The 21,714-nt window shown below is 34.8% G+C and overlaps 1 protein-coding gene across 1 annotated transcript; it reads right to left on the bottom strand.

Annotated features, from left to right (window-relative positions):
* Window positions 1-4,610: 4,610 nt before the first annotated feature.
* Window positions 4,611-16,391, bottom strand: LOC127800597 (uncharacterized). Its single transcript, XM_052335303.1, has 7 exons — window positions 16,205-16,391; window positions 7,954-8,023; window positions 7,744-7,803; window positions 7,128-7,242; window positions 6,007-6,122; window positions 5,681-5,805; window positions 4,611-5,248 (listed from the first exon to the last, which is right to left on the bottom strand). The coding sequence occupies exons 1-7, from the start codon at window positions 16,279-16,281 to the stop codon at window positions 5,125-5,127; spliced, it is 687 nt and encodes a 228-aa protein (XP_052191263.1). The 5' UTR covers window positions 16,282-16,391; the 3' UTR covers window positions 4,611-5,124.
* Between the last annotated feature and the right edge of the window lie 5,323 nt (window positions 16,392-21,714).

The raw sequence follows: 21,714 nt of genomic DNA, 5'->3' as shown, positions 1-21,714 counted from the left end.
AAGAACGTATTTTTAAAAATTTAAAAACATACTTAAAAATAAAATTCAAAATTAAAATACAAAGAGAACGCCACCTTATATTTTCTCAATTCTTATATAAAGCGGTGAGTTTTGTTTACTTTAAATAATTTTTTTAATAAATCAAAACGTTAGGGTCTTATTAATATATTAACAAGGATAGTTTTATTTTATATATAGGCATATAATTGAGTAGTGTTCTAAAATAAAACTTGAAAAATTAAAAAATTAAAAAACTACTCAAATTCCTTCCAAACCAACATACCCTATTCCTATATATGGTACTACTTGTATTAATATCAAATTCAATTCCATTGATATCGGATTAAATCAAATAGCGACTGCTAATTTTATTTAATTGCTAAGGAAAGGGCAAACACAGAGACTAAAAAATTAGTGTAGCAAAATATGAAAATGAATCCAATAAAATTATGTTATGGTTGCACCTTTTTTTTTTTTTTTTCATATTTTAGTTTCTATATTTATATCTTTTTTTTATTTAGATATTTAAACTTTTTATTATTTCAAAAAGATAAATTTAACATATACTCACTCAATTTTAAAAATTTAACTATTTTTTTCACTGAATTTTAAATTGTTACTATCTACTCATTGAATTTTACTCAATATCAATCATTTATCACCCGTTACATATTGCAAATAGAAAATGCCCACGTAACTAACGGAATTCGAGAAAATTTAACAAATACTCACTGAATTTTAAAAATATAACTACTTATTTACTAAATTTTTGATTATTACTACCTGCTCATTAAACTTCACTCAACGTCAACCATCCATTACCTGTTATATCACCGTCTAATCTTGCAAACGAAAAATGCTCACGTGGCTGATGGAATTCAAAATGGTCCAATCAAATCCTTATTTTCAGCCAACTCTCCAGCAACGATGGTGACGCCTTGCCTTGTCGCTTTATTGCCTAGTGCCTTGCCTTACCGCTGCCTCACCTCTCACTACCTCGCTTTTTGCATGTCAACTGCTGTTGCTGGAGCAAAGGAAGAGGATATTTATATATATATATATATATAGAGAGAGAGAGAGAGAGAGATAAACATGGTCTTGCTGAGTTAGCATAAAATAAGGATTTAATTGGGCCACTTCGGATTCCATTAGCTATGTGGGCATTTTTCATTTGCAAGATCAGACGGTGATATAACAGATGATGAATGGTTGACGTTGAACAAAATTCAGTAAGCATGTTGTGATAATTCAAAGTTCAATGAGTAAATAGTTATATTTTTAAAATTCAGTGAGTGTTTGTTAAATCTTTTCCAATTTCGGTAGCCACGTGGGCATTTTTCGTTTACAAGATATAACGAGTAATGGATGGTTGACATTGAACAAAATTCAGTGAGCATATAATAACAATCTAAAGTTCAGTGAGTAAATAATTATATTTTTAAATTTCAATGAATGTATTCAAAGACACTACTAAATTATGCAATTTCGAATTAATTGCACACTTAACTTTTTATTATTTCAATTATATTTTTGAATTTATTATGCGTAATTGACTCGAAATTACATAGTTCAAGGTGTTTTTAAAATAATAAAAAATTTAAATATTTAAATAAAAAATATACAAATACATGAATTAAAATATATATTTGGTCAATAAAATTATGTTATGCACTGTATAATATACATAAGCTTCTTGGCATAATTTTAAATAATAATAAATGAATCTCGAATAACCTTTTAAATTCTTGATATTTTACGTACATTATGGTTGCCTGGTAAAGAGCTCGAAGCTCAAGCATCAGTCATTACATGCAACTGCAGCCATAACCCAAAATCACTTCCCCTTTCACGCCCCTGATTTCTCCTTCATGTAGCTTGTTTCGGGTAGAATTTGGCCATCTGGATAACTCTCCGCCCGCAAATTTTTCTTCTATTTTCTTCACTAGGTCATGGCTTTAAGTTTGTGAATTGCGATTGTTCTATTCAGTATTCAATTAAGAATTTCTTGTGTATTACCTTCGATGATAATGAATTTGGGTTTTTGATTGTTCTATTCGGTGTTCAATTAAGTATTTTCCTTTTGTTTCTCCTTAAAGTTCTTGTTTTTGGGTTTGTGACCGTCTTTGTTCTGTGTTGAGTTGAGAATTTGTTCTACCACCTTGCTTTTGGTCACAAATTTCTGAAACTTCTTGACTATTTTCGGTCGTTTCCTGTGTTATGAAAGCCCTCCTTTGTTTGAGAAATTTCAGAGGTTCTGCGTTGACAGACAAATGGGAGAAGAGTGCAAGGATTGCAACAAATGGGAAGAGCAAATGTATTGAAGACATTTCCAATCCATTCATTTCTATCAAATTCTCTCGACTGACTTCTATGGGCAGCTCGAAAGTTGAATACATTTTTTTTTTTTCTAATCCTCTCTTCTCTTCATGTTTCCAAAAGTAATAAGAGTTTTTCTTTTAGGTCACAGTAGAATTTGATCTTTGCAATTTATAGTACTTAAGCCATACATTGTTCGGAAAATTTCTTGAAAGCTTAGTATTGCCATTAAGATAATTGGGGACTCTACGGGCCATTAAACTGCATATTAGGGATCTCATGGTAGAGCTTCAGGATAAAAAAAACAGTTCAATAGTAAGAGTAGGTATTTCATGAATAAGAAGTTTGGTTTCATTTGGTCATATATCTCTATAGAATATGTAAACAAATAATTTGGCAAATATTACTGTAGGCATAGAAATAGGAAGTAGCATTATTTATTTTGTTTTTTCTTTGACTATCTGCCATTATTTCTTTTCTAGATACTCTTTGATTATCATTCCGAGTTAGTCTTTGATAATATTTCCTAGTTACGATATGATGTAGTCTATATGGGGACCCTTTTGAGATGTATTGTTTGTATGACACTGTTTTACTTGAACACAGATGAGAAGTACTTTTATAGAGCACCTGAAAAGCATATTCTCAAGTGTCGGGGGATAGACAACCATAGTGCAAAACTGGTTTTATGCCTACTTGCCGTGAAAGTGGAATTGCATTTGGCTCAATTCTATTTTATTTGTTTGGAACTTTTTTTTTTTCTTTTTCTGTTATGTTTTTCATTTTACAATAACTCAAATGCAAAAAGGGCATCTTTTGCGACCTACCGTGTACAAATGCATAAAGTAGAAGACCCATAATAGAGGAGGAGAAAAAACTGCACTACAATTGGCACGTGCAGCATCAAATGAAGACTGTCCATCGTCGTCAGGCACCCAACCCATGTATACAAGGGATTCTACATGGTAACTTTCATTTGGTTCCACAATTTTGGTCATATTAAGTCTTCTTCTATTAATTGGTTCCACTTCTCACTCTTAGTTTACTTTCCCTCACTAAGTTGCCAAAAAAAAAATAAAAAAAATAAAAAAAGGTAAACTACAGTAGTAGTTAGCTGGACAATGTTGAAGATCTTGGTCTTGACTGAATGCCATATTCAAAATACATCATATTTTGTCTCTGTAGTCAATTCCTTCTAAATGGGCGATTTCCCACCTCCCCCATAAGAGCCAAATGGTGACTCTCCATGTCAAAGAGAATTCATACGTTAAAGAAGATACATGGCAGGCCAAGTTCAGCTATAAATTCTATGGCGGAGGACGGACTGGCGATTGGAAGAGATTTGCAATTGAAAACAACTTGAAAGAATTTGATGTGTCTGTTTGACCTCACTAATGAAACGGACAATGGTTTGTAATGGATGTGAGGGTCTTCTGAGTTGTTGGTGAGATAACTCCTTTAAACTGCGTGGGCTCTACTTCACATAGGCGTGGAAGGCCTCCAAGATGCCAGACAAGGAAACACAACTAGAAGCAGTTTGTTATATATCAAGTATCGGTGCTTACGCTATCCTAATTCTGGACCTATGACCCTCTCTCCCAAGAACCACATGTAGATAAATCTAGATTTAATCTCAATCAGCAGATTCAATATTGGCTCTAACGACGTACAGTACAACAGGAATTACATCAATTGTATCCAAACTGCTCCTCCCATCACTCGAACTTGCGATCTCCTTACCATCCGTTTCCTCTTCCACCGCTGAGCTACCCCATGAGGGTAACTTGGGATGTTTTTTTGATCTAAATGTACGATGTGAAGCGCGTACCATCACATGCTATTATTTCAGTTTATCTATTGCTAAGCAATCCAACTTTAACCATATGTATGGCTGTCTACTTAAACTTTTGGTAGTGATTTTCCTCCTATCATTTCTCTTCATACTAGTGGCTATGCTTTTACTTCCATCTAGAAAAGATTTTTAGTTTGTTTATTTCTTCATTTTGTTGACTGCTTGAAGATCAAAGTAGTACTCATAATAAAGTTGAAATGATTCATGATAAAGACAAAATGTGTAACATGCTGTTAAGACAATTTGGTCATATGAAAAAAAAAAAAAAAAATGCTAATAGGACCCTTTGAGAAAAGTGAACAAAAATGAATAGGTACTAAAAAGAAGTAAAAAAAAGAAGAAGAAGAAGAAGTTAGAAATACCTATATATTATATGAATTATAAGTCATAAAAAAAAAAGAAGACCATGGATATAAATAACTCTTAAAATTAATATAACCGATTTTATATATAATAATAAAATAAGAGCTCAACCTGTTGATTTATTGAATGCTGGAAAGTGAATGCATAAAACCGAATACAGAGGACCTCTTCTTTCTGAAACCGACAAAGAGCGCAGCCCATGCCCGCCTTTAAATTCAATCAATCTAACACTGTTTCATCTAGGGAACTCGAAGGTGGAGCATCGCAATCACAGAAGCATGAACTCTAGACTTCAGCATAGGCAATCAGATAGGTTTGTCAACATGCGAGGGCAGTACGACCAGGGATGGGAACAAAAAGAGCCCCAATAGTTTACATGGTGATGAAATAAAATTGAACTTATCATCAAAGTTCCATTACAATTCAAAACCATATCTTGAGTTTCTGGGCGTTAGACATGGGGCAAAATTAGGTTTCCAGAATGTTCAAGGATAGCTGCCACTAAAGCGTGCACTTGAATCTTCTCAGACAACTTGACCTTGTGCCACGAAACTTCTTGTTAGTCGCCGGCGTTGTGGCCATCTTGGACTGCCTTAAGCCACTGGTTTCTGGCATGCAGAAAAGAGCTGCCAGCTTGTAAAAGCCATGACAAGAGAGGTAAAGAGTTCAAAGCCTACAACCTTTGGGAAGTGCCATCCCAAGCCGTATCTCAGATAGCTGCAGAACCCAAAGCAAATAAACAATTGCTTGAGTTGTGGAAACAACTGCTTTACAAGAAACAAGGGGAAAGCTATGAACAAAAACAATTCTCCCTTGACCCTTACAAAGCAAAGAGCCTTGTGCATCAGGGACACCCTCCTTTATGTTAAAATATTAGTGGACCATATGTATAGTGCAGTGTGAATGCTACACAAACTGGCACATAATACATGTACAGATTCGAGTAAATAACAGAAAGGTTTTCCAAAATTTATGCCTCCTCCCCAGCCCTATTCCCTCCATCTATGGTTACAGGATTATTTATTTATTTATTTTATAACTCTTGATTTATTACTGATAAGCATGTAAGGTTACAGTATGTTTTGACGTGATCATGAAATCATAAGCATATAACACTACAATAGTCGTGAAGCATAGAGGGAAGCAGACCTTGTGATTGATGGCATTGTAGCCGCTATTCCTGCACATGCATATATTATTGGAATCAAAGTCTTGGGTTTGTTCTTACGAAGCCACATCAAAGATCCCAATGCAGCAAGAGATATACTCAAAACCTGAATCGTGGAGTGAAAAGAAATATTAAACAACAAACAAGGCCAATAAGAAGGGGATATTAATCAACTCAAAGCAGACTGATTCTGAGCATTTACATTCAAAGGCAGGTGAGAAATAATATGTTCATTTTGCACATATTATTACAGCATATCATAGGGGACTGTATTGCACGCATTAAACATGAAAGCAAGTAATCCTACCAGATTTGCATTTGCTTCAAGGCCTTGGAGAATATAGTCCCAGGTAAATTCCAGTCCTCTAGCGCCCACCCAAAGGGGCGCCAACCGATGCAAAACCGAGTCAGCAAAAGCCCACCCTGCCAAAAGAAAACAGTACCATGTAAAAATATCAATGGCAGCACCACTACCACTGTACCGTCAATGACTGTTAACAGTGACGTACAAGTTTAAGAATACATATGCATATATAAAGACCAATGCCACAAGCTTTTGATCTAATTTTCCTGGGAAAGGGAAAGAAAACTGCAAAATGGAAAGAGGAATAAATTTCTACTTAACTATAGTTAACAACTTCATATTGGAGTCCTAAAGTTTTTTGGTTCCGGTTGCTACTGGGCAATCCCTGAGAGAAGTTCCAATAAATTGCATAGTGCGATAACTTTTTTTTTTTTTTTTTAACCATGCTACTTTTAACCCTCATCACTTAAATTCAATCCTTCATAAGTTTAACTATGGTAAACTTATTGAATTGGCAATAAGAAAAGAAAGCCCCATCCTGTGATAAAGCGTCAAAATGTAACAAGGCAAGGAACTCTTATCATTCATGAAGAGCCATCATGTTGTGTTTTCCAGATATCAAAGAGATCAGCAGTACATCATTGTTATTTCCCAAGAAAACTACATAAGCATCAATTTCGCAACAACTAGACTAATTAAATCCAACCATGATACTTCATGCAGATCTTCATAATCGGGAAGTTGCTAGCTAACATACTAGCTTACAAAATGGGAACATCATAAGAAGGTTAAACCAAAAAAAAAATACAACTAGATAAAAATCTTTAACAAGACAAGATGAGCATACTTTACACAGATCACAGACAAACTTGTTCATCTCATCTGGTGACAGGTACTGTTTTCACATTTGACAAATATCATTTCTGATAATACAGCATACAAACAAAATATAAACAAAGTAGCATGATAACAAATACTTGTAGGAAAAGCCTAGCTTGATATCTTGTGTGGGAGGAGGGAAGAAAAACAAAAAGAATATAAATGACCTAATAGAGAAAGTTGTGGCACAAAATAGAAACATAAGGAAATGGGATTTCAAAGCGAAGAAGGCAAACATTCCTCACCAAGTCCAACAGCTTGGAACTTATGGTTCTGAGAGATGTTCCTGTGAGTCAACTGGGTCAAGGCAAAGTAAAGCCCAGCAACATCTATAAAACCAATCAAAGCTTTCAACAGCTCCTGAAAAGAAGGAAATATTACTCATAAATGCATATCTTGCGAAGTGAGGAGCCTCGTGCACTAGGAGGGCCTACTTTTTATTGCTTCTTGTTTTTTAGATACATAATTTCAAGAATTTGGAAAGCCAGAACCATCATATCATTAATGCAAATGTTTTCTACAATAAATATTTAAAACTTTTGTTAGTACTCTTTCAGGAAATTAGCATGGAGAAAACAATCCTTATTATTTTGATATAGAAAATATAAATGTATTTATAATGTATAAGAAACTTTCATACTTCATGTATGCATATATGTTGCTTTAATAATGTGTCCCTGCCATATGTCACGTATTAACCTTTTAAAACTTTTAGTGTTGGAATCCCTATGCTGTTTCATGTTAGTATATATTTCTTCTTAATATAACCAAATGGCCAACAGCACTAGAGAGAGAGAGAGAGAGAGAGAGAGAGAGAGAGAGAGAGAGAGAGAGTCAAAAAGTATGAAAACAATATGGCACCTGATATGGATCAAAGCTATCATTCTCAGATACATTAAGAAAGGTTGCCAGACAAACAAGCTGCCACAAGGATTAGAAAATGATGTTAATGGAAGTGAATGCGTGAAGTTAAAGATGGAACGAGAAGCTTATAATGATGACAATGTAAAGAAGACTCCAAAATGAATTGAATGAAAGGGCATTAAGCAGTGTGTACTGGAACGTACTAACCTTCACTAGAGCTGTTCCAAGATATACAAGAGCAGCTTTAATAGAAGTACCAAGAGTATCATACTCCGACCTGCACACAAGTACATATTACAGCAGATACATTTCAGGGATTGACATAGCAGGTAAATTACAACAAGAAGAGGGGTGGGGAAGGGGGGCGGGGGGGCAGCAACAAAAAGAAGAAAGAAAAAGAACAAACTCCCACACATAATGGATACAAAAATATTTTGTACCTAAAAAACTTGTTTAGAAATCACCACAAAATATGCAATCAATTAATAATCTACCTTGTGAATGTTGTTGAGAAATAATTTCATTCAATAGAGGCACTGATATAGTTCAGTACAACAAAAACTTGACATTCTGACATGCAAGGGTGCTGCTCTTAAGAATCTTACATCCAAATAGTCCATCATCAATCAAGCTAGAACAAAGCATTAATGCTGACTGCATATATGTGAGAAATGCTTGTATAATGTCATCTAAATTTTCTATAAACCTTACTAAATAGGATGAAAAGTTCACATATTCTACATGAAGATTCTGACACCAAACATGCAAGGCCTTCCTCAATTACCCTTAATTAATCAATTGTCTTCCACAAATACAGGGTAAGCATTTTCTTTTTCTTTTATACAATTCCTCAATACCATCTTTTTCTTTTATACAATTCCTTGATACCATTGACTCCTTGCAACCCTCATTTTAACATTTTAATTGGCCAGATATCATCTCATAGATGATTACATGACGGATAACAAAGCTGTGAACCTGCATCACCACCTTCCGGCCTTCTTTGTGTACTAGGGACAATGGTGGTCTACCTTTCCTTTCAAGTAGGCACAGGGTGGTATTAGATCTTAACATGTGAGTTCCATTTGTTCCTGGGTCTCAATAAATTTCCAATTTCCAATTCCCCATTTCCCTTTTGCTTTTCTATTCTTTAATTTTATTTAAAAAAAATACACTCATCCCCAACCATGCTTGGGCAGGGTGTTCAGCTTTGATAAGTAAGCCTAGAAATTCAACAGGTTCCAAAACACCACTCTCAGGTTTCAAAACTTTGGACTCCAGAATTTTTGAAGTTTTTGCATGTTCTGAAATACATTTCAAAAGCTAAAACTCTGGTAAGCTTGAATAAAATTGAGATGGCAAATGAAATAAAATTTGAGTTCATTTAAATTTTTGTAATGATTATTGTGTTGCAGGAGATCATCACTCGTCAAATACTTTTCTGTAGATAGCATAAGTTTCGAACCACAGAAGGATGAGTTTGGAGACTTGGCAGTATAGGTTTTGAAACATGAAGCACATAAATTGTTTTTAAAATATGAAAAGACCTCTGCTGGGCAGAATTCAAATCCTCTCATGCTTGCCCATAAATAGTATCATTTGAAAGAAAAAGGGTTACATTCCATACACACACAAACTCCCAGTCCCAAATGCAGAAAGCTTTCAAGTGATCAAGAACTTCAGAGTTTCTCTTAAAAGCTCCCAAGGTCTCACATTGTTCTTATTCTTTGAAGAAGGCATTATAAGATCCATACTATTGGAGCTTGTTATTCCAGTTTGAGTTGTAAATATTATTCAGTTGGACCTTCAAGAAAGGTCGAGCTGTCAAGGGTTGTACTTGAAGACACACATAAGTGTAATCAAATCTCATATTGCTTTCTAGGTTGAATTGGTTGTGTGGTAAGCCAAGAGAACCACTAGGTTGTGAAAGTTTTGGGTGTTAAGCCTTGGAAACTACTTCGTTGTAAAGGCTGGAGTGTGCCTTGGAAGCCTTTTTGATTGTTTTAATAAAAGAAAAACCTCTAAGGGAATTTGAGGAGTGTGTAGGCTTGAGTTTGAGCTGAACCACTATAAAAACTGCATGTGTTCTTTTCTCTCTTTGATTCATTTCATTGGATTTAATCACACCAGGCATCACAACAAGAAAAGAATAGCATAAAGTTCTCCATCAAAATTTTTCAAAAGCATATAAACTTGCATTCAAGATTTAAACCTCGTTGTAACCATAAACCTAAGTTTAAAGTAAACTTTGAGACTTTAATAAAGCTCTTCCAAAACAAAGGCTGCATCAGAATTTCTTCAAAAACATTATATTTTCGAAAAGAGGATTCAAGGCAAAACTTTAGAAACAAAGTAAAAATCTCATTGTTTTCACCAAAAGTTTCAAAACAGTGTCTTTTAAGAAAGAAAATTGAAATTTTGGATTTCCCAATTCAACCCCCGTCTTGTGAAATCATTATAACCTTTGTGCTAAAAAAAACTAACCAGCTATACTTCATTTTCTTTTTTAAATTATACAATATGCACACTCGGCCATGTGAATGGCCTGGATGCCATTCCATGGCCAGGCACCCCCTCTTCAACCATATCATAGGACAAAATCTAGCCATTAAGTATATATACAAGGCACCCAGCTGTCAAGACCTTGAGTGTATTGGGCTTACAGGAGAGTTGATTGTAGCAGATTAATTGAATAGTTGTCAGCTGTTATTTCTGTTATTTCAGTTGATTAGTTGTGGGACAATTGTACATTTTCAGTTACAACGTGTAACTGAAAACTGAATATAGAGTAGCTATATAAAGCTACTCAAGACTGAATTGAAGCTGTTGAGAAATAAGAAATCTGAAACTCCTCTCTCTCTTCAGTTCTCCCTCTCTATTCTCTCTCTGTCTCTCCCTGATTTCTCTCTGTTTTCTCCCTCTTCTTTCTCTTTTCCTCTCTCGTTCTCCATTCTGTTCTTCATCAAACCCTAGGTCAGGACGGGATCCTGATACCAGCACAGGATCACAACATCCTACACTCTTCCTCATGTACCAGGCACCCAACTCTCACACTAAACCCCTCATGCACGCCTGCTAGGAAAAATTCCCTACACTCCCCATGTCAAAGTTTATATAGGCTCCAGCTAGGGGGGTGGTAGGACTATTCTACCCTTTGTTTACACAAACAATACCCCGCCTCAATATTGCAGAGTAACTTTCAAACAGCCTCTCCCCCCATGTGCAAGCAACTTGCACCTCTCACATCAAATTAGAAGGGGTCAACACACTTACCCTTCCTTCAACGGCCATGCGCATTTAATGCATATACTCTTCTCCTCCACCCCCGGCCCCCCTCTTCCACCAGGGCTATCTAACCTGCCCTAAGAAGTCCATACTTCCTTTGTCATTAAGTCCCCGTGTGTTAATCTATGTACATGGCAACTATCACACACACACACACACACACACACACACACGAGTAAGCACATACCCTGCACATGGAGGAAAAAGAGTAAACTATCCAATTTATCCCTTATCATGATCCTACTAATCCCCCATACTCATATGTAAATAATTTCCCTCTTAACCACTGTTGTTAGAATTGTACGATTCACGATTTGAATCGTACGATTCAACTCAATTCATATAGAAATCGAGTCGAATCTATAGGGTGAATAAAAAATCCCTTAAAACTGACTATGAATCGCATGAATCGACCATGAATTGCACAATTCGCCCAATTTGTGCAACTTCATCTGCATGCAGTGTTCTAAAAATTGGGCTAGGCGCTAGGCGGCCGCTGGCCGCCCTGAAATTGCCCTAGTCGGGCCTCCTAGGCGCTGGCCCGAGTAATCGGCTGACTTGGGCGCCTAGGTGGCCCAAGCGGTCCCTAGTCGGCCAGCGTGCCTAGGGCTTTTTTTCGGTTTAAATATAAGTTTTTAGGGCTTTTTTTGCTAAATCATAAATCAAACCTGTTAGCGTCTCCCCCTCTTCACTCTCTTCTCACCTCAACGCTGCTGCCTTAACGCCGCCAAGCTTCATCGGCCCGCCAGTAGCTCACCGCCGTCGCTGCATCTAGCTCCATCCTCGCCGCCAAGTTTCATCATCACCGCCTCTTCTCCGTCGCGTCCTCCTCTTTCTCGTTGCCTTAGCATCGTCGCCTCCGCCCTCGTCCTCGCCGTCGAGCTCCATCTCCGCCGCGGCAAGGTCCATCTTTGTCCACTCGTAACCCCTCTCTCTCTCTCTCTGTTTTGCGTTTGCTGCGTTTCTGATTTCGTTTTTATGTTTTTTTTTTTATTTCATTTTTCTTTTCTATTTATATATAATTATTAGATTTATATTTAGTTTTTATTATTAATTATATATATTCTATAATATTTCCAAAAAATTTGCTGCTTGCTTATAGTATATTGATGTTTTTATTATTGATTATATTTCAGTTTTTATTATATTGTAAAACATAAATTATTTTGCTATTTTATTATCTTAATTTGAATCATTTGATTATTTTACAGCCATGAATCATGATATGTTATTGTTATTTTGAATACTAAGTGAGGTTATTCGTTATATATAGGTTTCTATTGCAAGTTTCTTCAATTAAATTAAAAATGTCGGATGGGACTCGAAGTACAGGAGCATCGTCTGATGCAGCTTCGGTTTTTAAAAGGAAATCCAATGATATTGGATGGGAGTATGGAATGTTAATTGATCCGAAGAATATGGATAAAGTTAAATGTAAGTTGTGTGGTAAAATTATGTCTGGCGGAGTTTACAGAATAAAAGAACACATAGGTCATATTTCCAGAAATGTTTCTGCATGTCCAAAATCTTCTCCGGATGATCAAGCTAAATGCAAGAATGCTATTGTCGAGGCAAAGAGTAAGAAGAAGAATAAGAAGAAGGAGGAAGATTTGATGAGATCTTCTGTTAATATTTCTGAAGGGGGGGATGATGAAGATGAATTGAAAGAGTTAGGTAGCAAAAAAACGCCCCATACTCTTGGCCTTATGGATAAGTTTGCAACCTCCATCAGTCCTGAAACTTGTTTGACGAAAAGGCAACAAAATATCAATGAAGCACTCTTTAAAGAAAGAACACAGACTGTTCGTGAGTATTGTGCTAGATGGGTGTATGAAGCTGGTATTCCTTTCAATGCTATAGATCATGATAGCTTCAAATTGTTTGTTGAGGCGGTTGGTCAATTTGGCCCGGGCTTCAAACCTCCCAGTCAATACCAGTTGAGAGAACCGTTGTTAAAGGGAGAAGTGGATAGAACTAAAAAATTACTAAAGAAGCATGAAGAAGAGTGGGCACAAAATGGGTGCTCCATTATGACAGATGCTTGGACAGACAGAAAAAGGAGGAGCATCATGAACCTATGTGTTAATTCTAATGCAGGTACTGTTTTTTTGTCTTCCAAAGAGTCTTCAGACGAAGCACATACAAGTGAACTCATTTTTGAATATGTGGACAAGTGCATTAAGCAAGTTGGCCCACAAAATGTCATCCAAGTAGTAACAGACAATGCTACCAACAATATGGGAGCAGCAAAATTATTGAAATTGAAGAGGCCAAATATCTTTTGGACATCATGTGCTACTCACACTATCAATTTGATGCTTGAAAGTATTGGAAAACTATCGAAGTTTAAAAAAGTCATTGATCAGGCCAAGAGTTTGACGATCTTCATTTATGCATACCATAAGACATTGTCCTTAATGAGATCATTTACAAAGAAGAGGGATATTGTGAGACCGGGAGTCACTAGATTCGCTTCTTCTTTCCTTACTTTGCAAAGTTTGATGGAGAAAAAAGCTCAAATAAGGACAATGTTTATTAGCTCTGAATGGGATGAGTGCAAATGGTTAAAGACTGTTAAAGGGAAAGCAACATATGCTACTGTGATGAGCATTACTTTTTGGAATGGTGTGAATTTATGCCTCAAGGTTTTTGCTCCTTTGGTGAAGGTACTTCGAATTGTTGATGCAGATAAAAAGCCCACTATAGGCTTTTTATATGGAGAGCTTAAGCATGCAAAGAAAGCTATTAAGGAGGCCCTAAATAATATTGAGAAGAACTATTAGCTTATTATTGAGATTATTGAAGCAAGGGTGAAAGATAGGCTAGATAGTCCACTACATTTTGCGGCTTACCTTTTGAATCCCTATTACTTTTTTAAGGATATGGGTATAAAACTTGATCATGAAGTCATGGATGGATTTTTTAATTGTGTGGAGATGTTTTATGATGCCAATGGTGAATTGCAAGGTCATGTTGTAAATATTGAGTTGCCAAAATATACTCATAAAGAAGGAACTTTTGAAAAATTGTGGGCAACTCAAGGATGTGCAAAAAATGATGACAATTATAATCCAGGTATAAAATTTATTTAATCATTTTCTTAACTTCTATTGTGTATAAGTTTATTTACTTTATACTTGTTTGACCTATGTAGTTAAATGGTGGATAACTTATGGAAATCACACTCCAAACTTGTAACGAATGGCGATAAGGATCCTCTCATTAACTAGTAGTTCGTCTGGTTGTGAAAGAAATTGGAGCATTTTTGAAGGGGTTAGTGTATACTTTAAAACGTTTTTAATACTTTAATTTCATTATTCCTATCATTTAAAGACTTAAAGTGATATTACTTTTATTTTATTTATGTAGATACATACGAAGAAAAGAAATAGACCGGATGTGCATCGATTGAACAATCTTGTCTATGCCCAATTTAATGCAAAACTGATGAACAAGCAAAAGAGAGAGAAGGAAAGGAATGTTGATGTGCTACTTGCTAGTGATGCCAGCAATGCACAAGGATGGATTGTTGAAGGAGGAGATGATGAAGAAATTGATCTTGGTACAAGGCTTACTTGGGAAGTGGTTGGTGAAGCATCTGGAGCAAACGAGATGCTTCAACCTCGAAGAAGTTCTAGGATGAGAGAGCTTCATGAAGATGATTTCCAATCAGAAGAAGAAGAAGATGAGCAAGAGCTCAATGAATTTGATTTTGAATATGATGAAGATCATGTATTAGAAGAATATGGAGAGGAAGAAGTCTAATTAGATAGTTAGATACTTAAATTCTTCAAGTATGGTTTATGTTGCATTATTGTTGCTTTTATCTTATTGAACCTAGAACTGATCTACAACAATTTGTTTTCTCATGCTTAATTCTATATTTCACTTGTCATTCCATTATTGTTGTATTTTTGGTTTATGTTGCATTATTAATGCTTTTTAACTTTGATTAAATTGAAAATAACATCAAATTACATCACAAAATTTAAAAAACAAAAAAAAAATAGCAATTTTTCTAGGCCTCGCCTAGGCGCTAGGCCCCAGCCTAGCGCCCGACTAGCGCTTAGCGCCTTTTAGAACACTGTCTGCATGTGTGCTTTAATCAAATATTCGTCTGATTTGACTATGTTTTAAGACAAAGAAGATGATGAAAATGATGAAGATGATGAAAGTGATGAAGATGATGATGCTCTTGAACTTGAAGATGAAGATGATCGATAACTAGTGAAGATTATGGACAATAGAGTTTATTAGTAGCCTAATAGTTATAGGTTTTTTTTTTTTTCTAGGTTGTTTTTTTGAAAGTGGTTTGGTTTGGTGCAATTTGGATTTAAAGGCAACATGAATATATTTTTGCCTTTTGGAATAATTTTAAACTTGGCAAATATATTTAGAAGTATTATTTATGTATTTATATTTAAAAGAATTGATCATAATAGACACATTATTTATTTTCTATGGATATATATTATTTATAGTTAAAATTGAGAATGTGTATAGAATCTTACGATTCGATTCGATTTGATTCTCGATTCATGATTTATAAAATAAGGATTTCAATTCTCGATTCAAATATCGATTTAACAACTATCCTCTTAACTATAACGCCATGTCATTAATAACTTTCATTAATTAAAGCCTAAATTGGGGTACTTAACGCAGGTCATTACAAACCGTGTACTGCAACCTTTACATCGGGGTATCATTATACAGCATGAGGTAGTGACTGCAATTGTCATATCATCTTTTCCCCTTCTTATTCAGGAAATCTCCTGCGACTGATCAAACAACTGCATGTTTCTACTTAAAAGTTAGCTGGTAATGGACCATTCTCACCCGCAAAATTAGAAAATCGGAGTAACTTCCATTGTCAACATAAATCCATCTCCAAGAATGCATAAATGTTATATTACTGAAATACCACTTTAAATTGAAACAAAAATTTACTACTTGTTATTAATGCAGACTCTCTCCCAGATCGAAAATTTCTCATTAGATACAGAATCATCAGTCTAGAAACAAACTGATCAAAATTTATAGCAAATTTGGTGTGCCCACACAAAGAAACAACAAGACCCTAAGATTCGAGACAGACGTGAAGTGAGTTCAAACTAAACTGATAAACAGATCTGCAAAGTAATCGACAGACAAATTGAAGACGAAGACATACAGTGGCGTGGCGGAATAGTAGACAGCGTGAGGACCAAACGTGAGAATTGCGCAGTTGAAGAAGTGAAACACCGTCATTCTCCTCTATGAATATCCCTCTCTCAGCGGATCGAAAGATCCAAACAAAGCAGTCGCGCCAGAGAAGAATTCGAGGCTCGAGCAGCAAACACAAATTTGCCGTTTCCGATTATATGATTGGTATCTTAGTGGTGGCCCACGGTAAGTAAAACGAGGCTGGCCGGCACTGTAGCCTGTAGGTAGGTTTACTACTTTACGTCAAGAACATATTCGGGCCAGCATTAATTTGACCCATGGGCCGGGCCCGAGTGAAGACACCCCAAAATGAGGCCTGCCAAGAACTGATGGGTGATCCACATATCTGCAACGGCAAGGTACGTAGTTCAAATTAATAGACCCAAACCAATTACCCATAGAAATTTAGAAAAGGTATTTTCCTTTTTCCTTAATTGGGAAAATATATAATATTTTTTTTATAGTGGAAAGAATAAAACATACTTTTTAGTTTTTGATCTTCTTTCATTTTTGTTTTATTTAAATTATAATTATAATGACGACACGTATCAAGTACATACAAGTTAAAAACTAATAAATTTTAAATGAAAGTTTTCATTTAAGAGGGAGGCTTGTAAGTTTTTATTTTTTATTTTATATGTAATATTGTTTAAAAAATAAGTGCTCGTATAAGTATTACGATTACATTCAAGTCAAGTAATTACTTGTTTGTTTATTGGAGTGGTTTTTTTTTTTTTTTTTTCAAATAGAATTTGAAAGGTATTTTAAAAACTCAGATAAGAGTTTAGAATAGAACAAATATAGTCTCACATCTTTGGTTAGAATGTTCGTTAAAACATGGCATTTGGCTTTATCATTGTCTATAAATGATTTTACCATAGAAATGACAAACAAAAGCTTCCTTTCATAAGCAGTTGTCAAAACCCTCTAAAAAGAAAACAAAGTCATGTTTATCCCATCTGCCTATCTCTTCTCTCCAACCTTACATGATTTTATTCCTATATAGTATAAGATTCTTAATTTGTATGGTGCAGTTTCCTGGCTGCATGTGGATGCACAACCCTTAAAAAATCTGACCTACTAATTGATTGAATACATGACTTTATACATATAACGCATCATGATCTGAACATTTTCTGCTTGTTTTCTTCTTTCGAATTGCCAGGAAAGCTAGCTGTATGTAGTCAGCTGCAAATTCCTTCCAACAGCTAGCTGGCTTGATGTTTTCCTTCTTTTTTTTTGTTTTTCATGAAAAGGAAATACTCCATTCAAGTAAGGAATCATTCAAGACAATAGTAAAAAGGCGGTTCATGAGAAAGGGAAATTGCCCACCCAGCTTGCCTGTACATCTAATTAAAGCTTGGTTTCAAATTGGCTCCTTTTAATATCATCGTTTGAGATATTCATGATACTCATACCTACATTATATATGTTAATTTGTAATGAGCAAAGAATAGTACGTAAAGAGACAGTGCCTATATATACTTTGAAGTCTGATATCACTTGTCAATGACTAAATTAAATAGAAAACAAAATTTTGAAACACTTATAAAAAAATCATCAAATGTATAAAGATTCAACATGATTTGATAACCTGCCTACGGATCGACATTCATAGTAAAATAGAGATAAAATTCACTCTATTGAATAATTAAATATAAGAGAGATACATTAGGTCTTTCAAACCAAAAACTCCAACGCCCTCAAAACTCATTTAACACCCAGTCTTAATATGATAATAATAAAATATGTAACTCTATTTATAATAAAAAAAAAAATATATGTTAAAAATTCAAAACTCACTGAATTTTCATCTGGCATAGAAATCAAAACTCTATCGTACACTCTCTTAGATATTATGTAAATTTAAATTAAAGGTAATCTCAACAAGTCTTTATCTTGACTAAAAAAGAATTAAATTTTCTACTTCTCCAGAATATCCAAAAGAGCATTATTAAAGTGATATTATAACAAGCAATGAAATTATATATGGTAAACTAAATAAGTCGGATCAAATAATTCAGTTGCAATTCTCTAGGGAAGTTTGATATTTTAATTGACACTTTATATTGAATTTTTTATATATTTATATTGATATAATATAAAATATAAGACATCAAATATCATCATAAATGTCAAAGTTAAGTGTTCAAATAAGATTCTTAATTTAAATAACCAAAAAATAAAAAAAAATAAGAAAACAAAATTATCGTGTTAATTAAGCCATTTCAAATATATAGAAGGGCTTATATCCATTCCATTTGCCATTGTTATTTTTTGTAAGTATACTGTAAGAATATTGAGGCCGTATAAGATTAATGTGATTATTTTTGATTCGTAATATAAAGTTAAAAAAATTAGAAAATAAAGTATTGAAACAAAGATGATATATATATATATAATTTTTTTTTTAAAAAGGTCCTATTTTCTTTCAAATTTGTCTCTCTCTCTCTCTCTCCCGCGCTGGCAGGGAAAGAAAGGCCAATTGGTAGATCATTGTCTGAAATTAAGTTTTTCTTAACCAAGCAAAAAGGAATTAAAAAACAACAAGACCAGGCGCAGATGGAAGAAATTCATTCGAAAGATAGGTAGGTAGCTAGCTGTTGATCAATAAGCAAATCTTGATCTGATCAACAACAACTACATGCATGATGTAATGTCGCAGATGCATCTCGTCATTCTAAACGCCGTTGATTTCGGTGATTCCTTCCTTGTCTTCTTTGCACTGTACTGCGAGGAAATGCGAGATATGATGGCATCGATGCTCGACTTTCGAAGCAACGCAGTGTGTCTGTATTCTAATCTCTCACGAATAACAACGAACCAAACTTATATTCTCTCCGATCTGGTTGCTAGCTAGCTAGCCTGAGACAATTCTTATTGAAGACGGAGAATGAATGAATGAATGATTCCAGTGCCAAGACAGCGATGATGATGATGATCAATGGTCGTGATCGATTGTTTTTGTAGCTCGGGATAATGCAGTATTAATGCTCAACGTTTAACCCGATCATCTTGAACGGCGATGTCTTCATGACCGTGGATAACGGAGCGTGTAGAAGGTTGGAGTTGCACGATACGACAAACGCATAGAATATATATGGAACAAAAGCTGTAAGCCTTTCAAAACATTCAAAGTGAACCATTGCGATAGCAAGATAGGGATGTATTGACCAGCTCGTGATCATCTCGATTCGAGTTTAATTTTTTTTTATAGGTTTATACTTAAATTAATCACGATCGAATTAATTTGAAAGTGATTCAATTATTATAACCTAATTAAACTCGATTGGATCTTGCATGTCATCTTAATTGGTTCACATAAAATTATATATCACAATTTTGTAATTTAAAATTAGTAGTACACAAACAATTAATTTACGTACAAAAGTAATTATATTATTAGCAAGTATAATATAAATTTTGAATAAAACAACACAAAAGCATCCACTTGAAGAAAGAAAGCAAATATATAGATTTTAATCAAATAAAAATTAAAATGGATAGACAATTAATGTTAACAACACATTTACATAATTAGTCGAGTTCATAGATCAAATAGTGTAACCCAATCGTACTTAAATGTATAAATCAAAGTTTAATAAATAATTGATCCAATTATTTAATTTTCAGATCTATTAGGCAGGAACCCTTAATCATAGTATATTTATATAAAAAAATCAGTATTAAGTGAGAGTCACGTCATAATATAGAATATGATTAATCATTATAAAAATACATACTGTAATACTGTTTATGTAACATTAACATTACATATTATTATATAATAATGAAGAGAAGAATAAGGTAGCAGAAGAAGCCGAAAAGTTTCCATTTCCCGGAGAATCTAGAGCGCGAAAGGCGCTGACCGTGGGCTTCGAAAGCTATTAACAAATGATTAATTAACGTTCCCTTCTTCTCATCGTGTTCTGGCCCCTGATCGTCCCATAATAAAACTATTCCCGCACAGACAAATTCAAAGGCTTATTAGGGACCAGAAAACTTTTATCTTATTTTTTAATTCTTCATCATATATATATATAGACTAGTAGAGATAGCGAGAGAATTGTTCCATCTAATCTAACCTTACATATTTATTTATGTTGCTTGAAAATAACAACAACGGGAGAGAACAAAGACAGACTCGACAAGGTCACATCCAGATCTCACGTGACCTAGAGACAGAGGCCCATGTTGACGCCCCAAGTGTATTATAATTATAAATATATATGCGCTGTGTGTGTGTGTGTGTGTACATATATATGTATGTATTTCTGATCTCGTCTATTGGGTTGTGAGTTCCCACGCGCCACCACTGCCGGGGCTGACGGAGTGTTGTTTGGGCCCCGGGAATATTTCCACACGGAGAGGAAATATTTTGTAAATATTAATCCGCTAGACAACACACCATCTAGCTGTTGACTCTTGAATAGAATATACACCGTGCGATCACGCGCCACCACAGTGGGAGGCGCGTGTGGTGATGATTGTCGGCAAGGTGGAACAGGGCCGAGCTGAGGCTCCGTTGAGTGTGGATCTGAGGGTCTTGTGTCGCCGGCCACCTCTGACACTCGCCCTGCGTATGCGTACATATATATATAGAACACACCCAGCTAGCTAATAGAAAGAGGCTCCAACACTTGAAATAGGATTTTATATATGTCAAGTAGAATATGGGTTGTTTGGGTAATGAGAGAGTATATATAGGTGTTCCCTTTAATTACTGTCAAGGTTGAAAATTAATGTCTGTGAGTAGGAATTTAATTATATATAAATTTTTGTAATACAATTCATGTAATATATGTGTCATATATGTATAAACTATTGCATGTAGTTAATAAATAACTTAAAAAGTGTAGCATGCAATTGTGTGAATTTAATTTGATGGATAGCAAATTAAAAGAATAATCAACTCTTGATCATTGATGGATGATAAAGGAATTAATGGTTTAGATATTTATATTTCTAATTTTTAATTAAACAGATTTTAATATTATTTGGCAACACAAAATTCATGTGAGTCAAATATTGATGGATGATATCATATCCTTCACAGAAATAGTTAGTGTTTTTATATATAAGTGTAAGTATGCAAGACTGTGTGTGCCCAACATTTAGTGTTAATAATGAAAAATAACTTTTTGTTGATATTATGACGTGGATGCCACGCATGAATAGAGACCAGCAATACTTGGCCTGCCTCTGCCTGCTGCGTAATATTCGTCAGTGCCAAATAATTAAAACTCGAAAAAATTAAATGTGAAGGCAAAATGAAAATGTTTAATTTATATATATATATTCAAATTAATGAAGAAGGGAGATGCAATGCAAATAAAAAAAAAAAAAAAGAGGGAGAATTGAAAGGGGTCGCGATCGATCAAAGCAGCGAAAGCGACTGAATCCTATTCCAATATTCCGTTGAACAGTACTCCTCCCCTCGGGTTTGCTCGCATTCCAACCATTCCCCCTTCTCTACCG

The sequence above is a fragment of the Diospyros lotus genome, chromosome 4 (genome assembly GCF_014633365.1).
Source record: "Diospyros lotus cultivar Yz01 chromosome 4, ASM1463336v1, whole genome shotgun sequence".
NCBI lineage: Eukaryota > Viridiplantae > Streptophyta > Magnoliopsida > Ericales > Ebenaceae > Diospyros > Diospyros lotus.
Note: the sequence above shows the minus strand (reverse complement) of the source record. Positions and strands in the feature narration are given on the sequence as shown.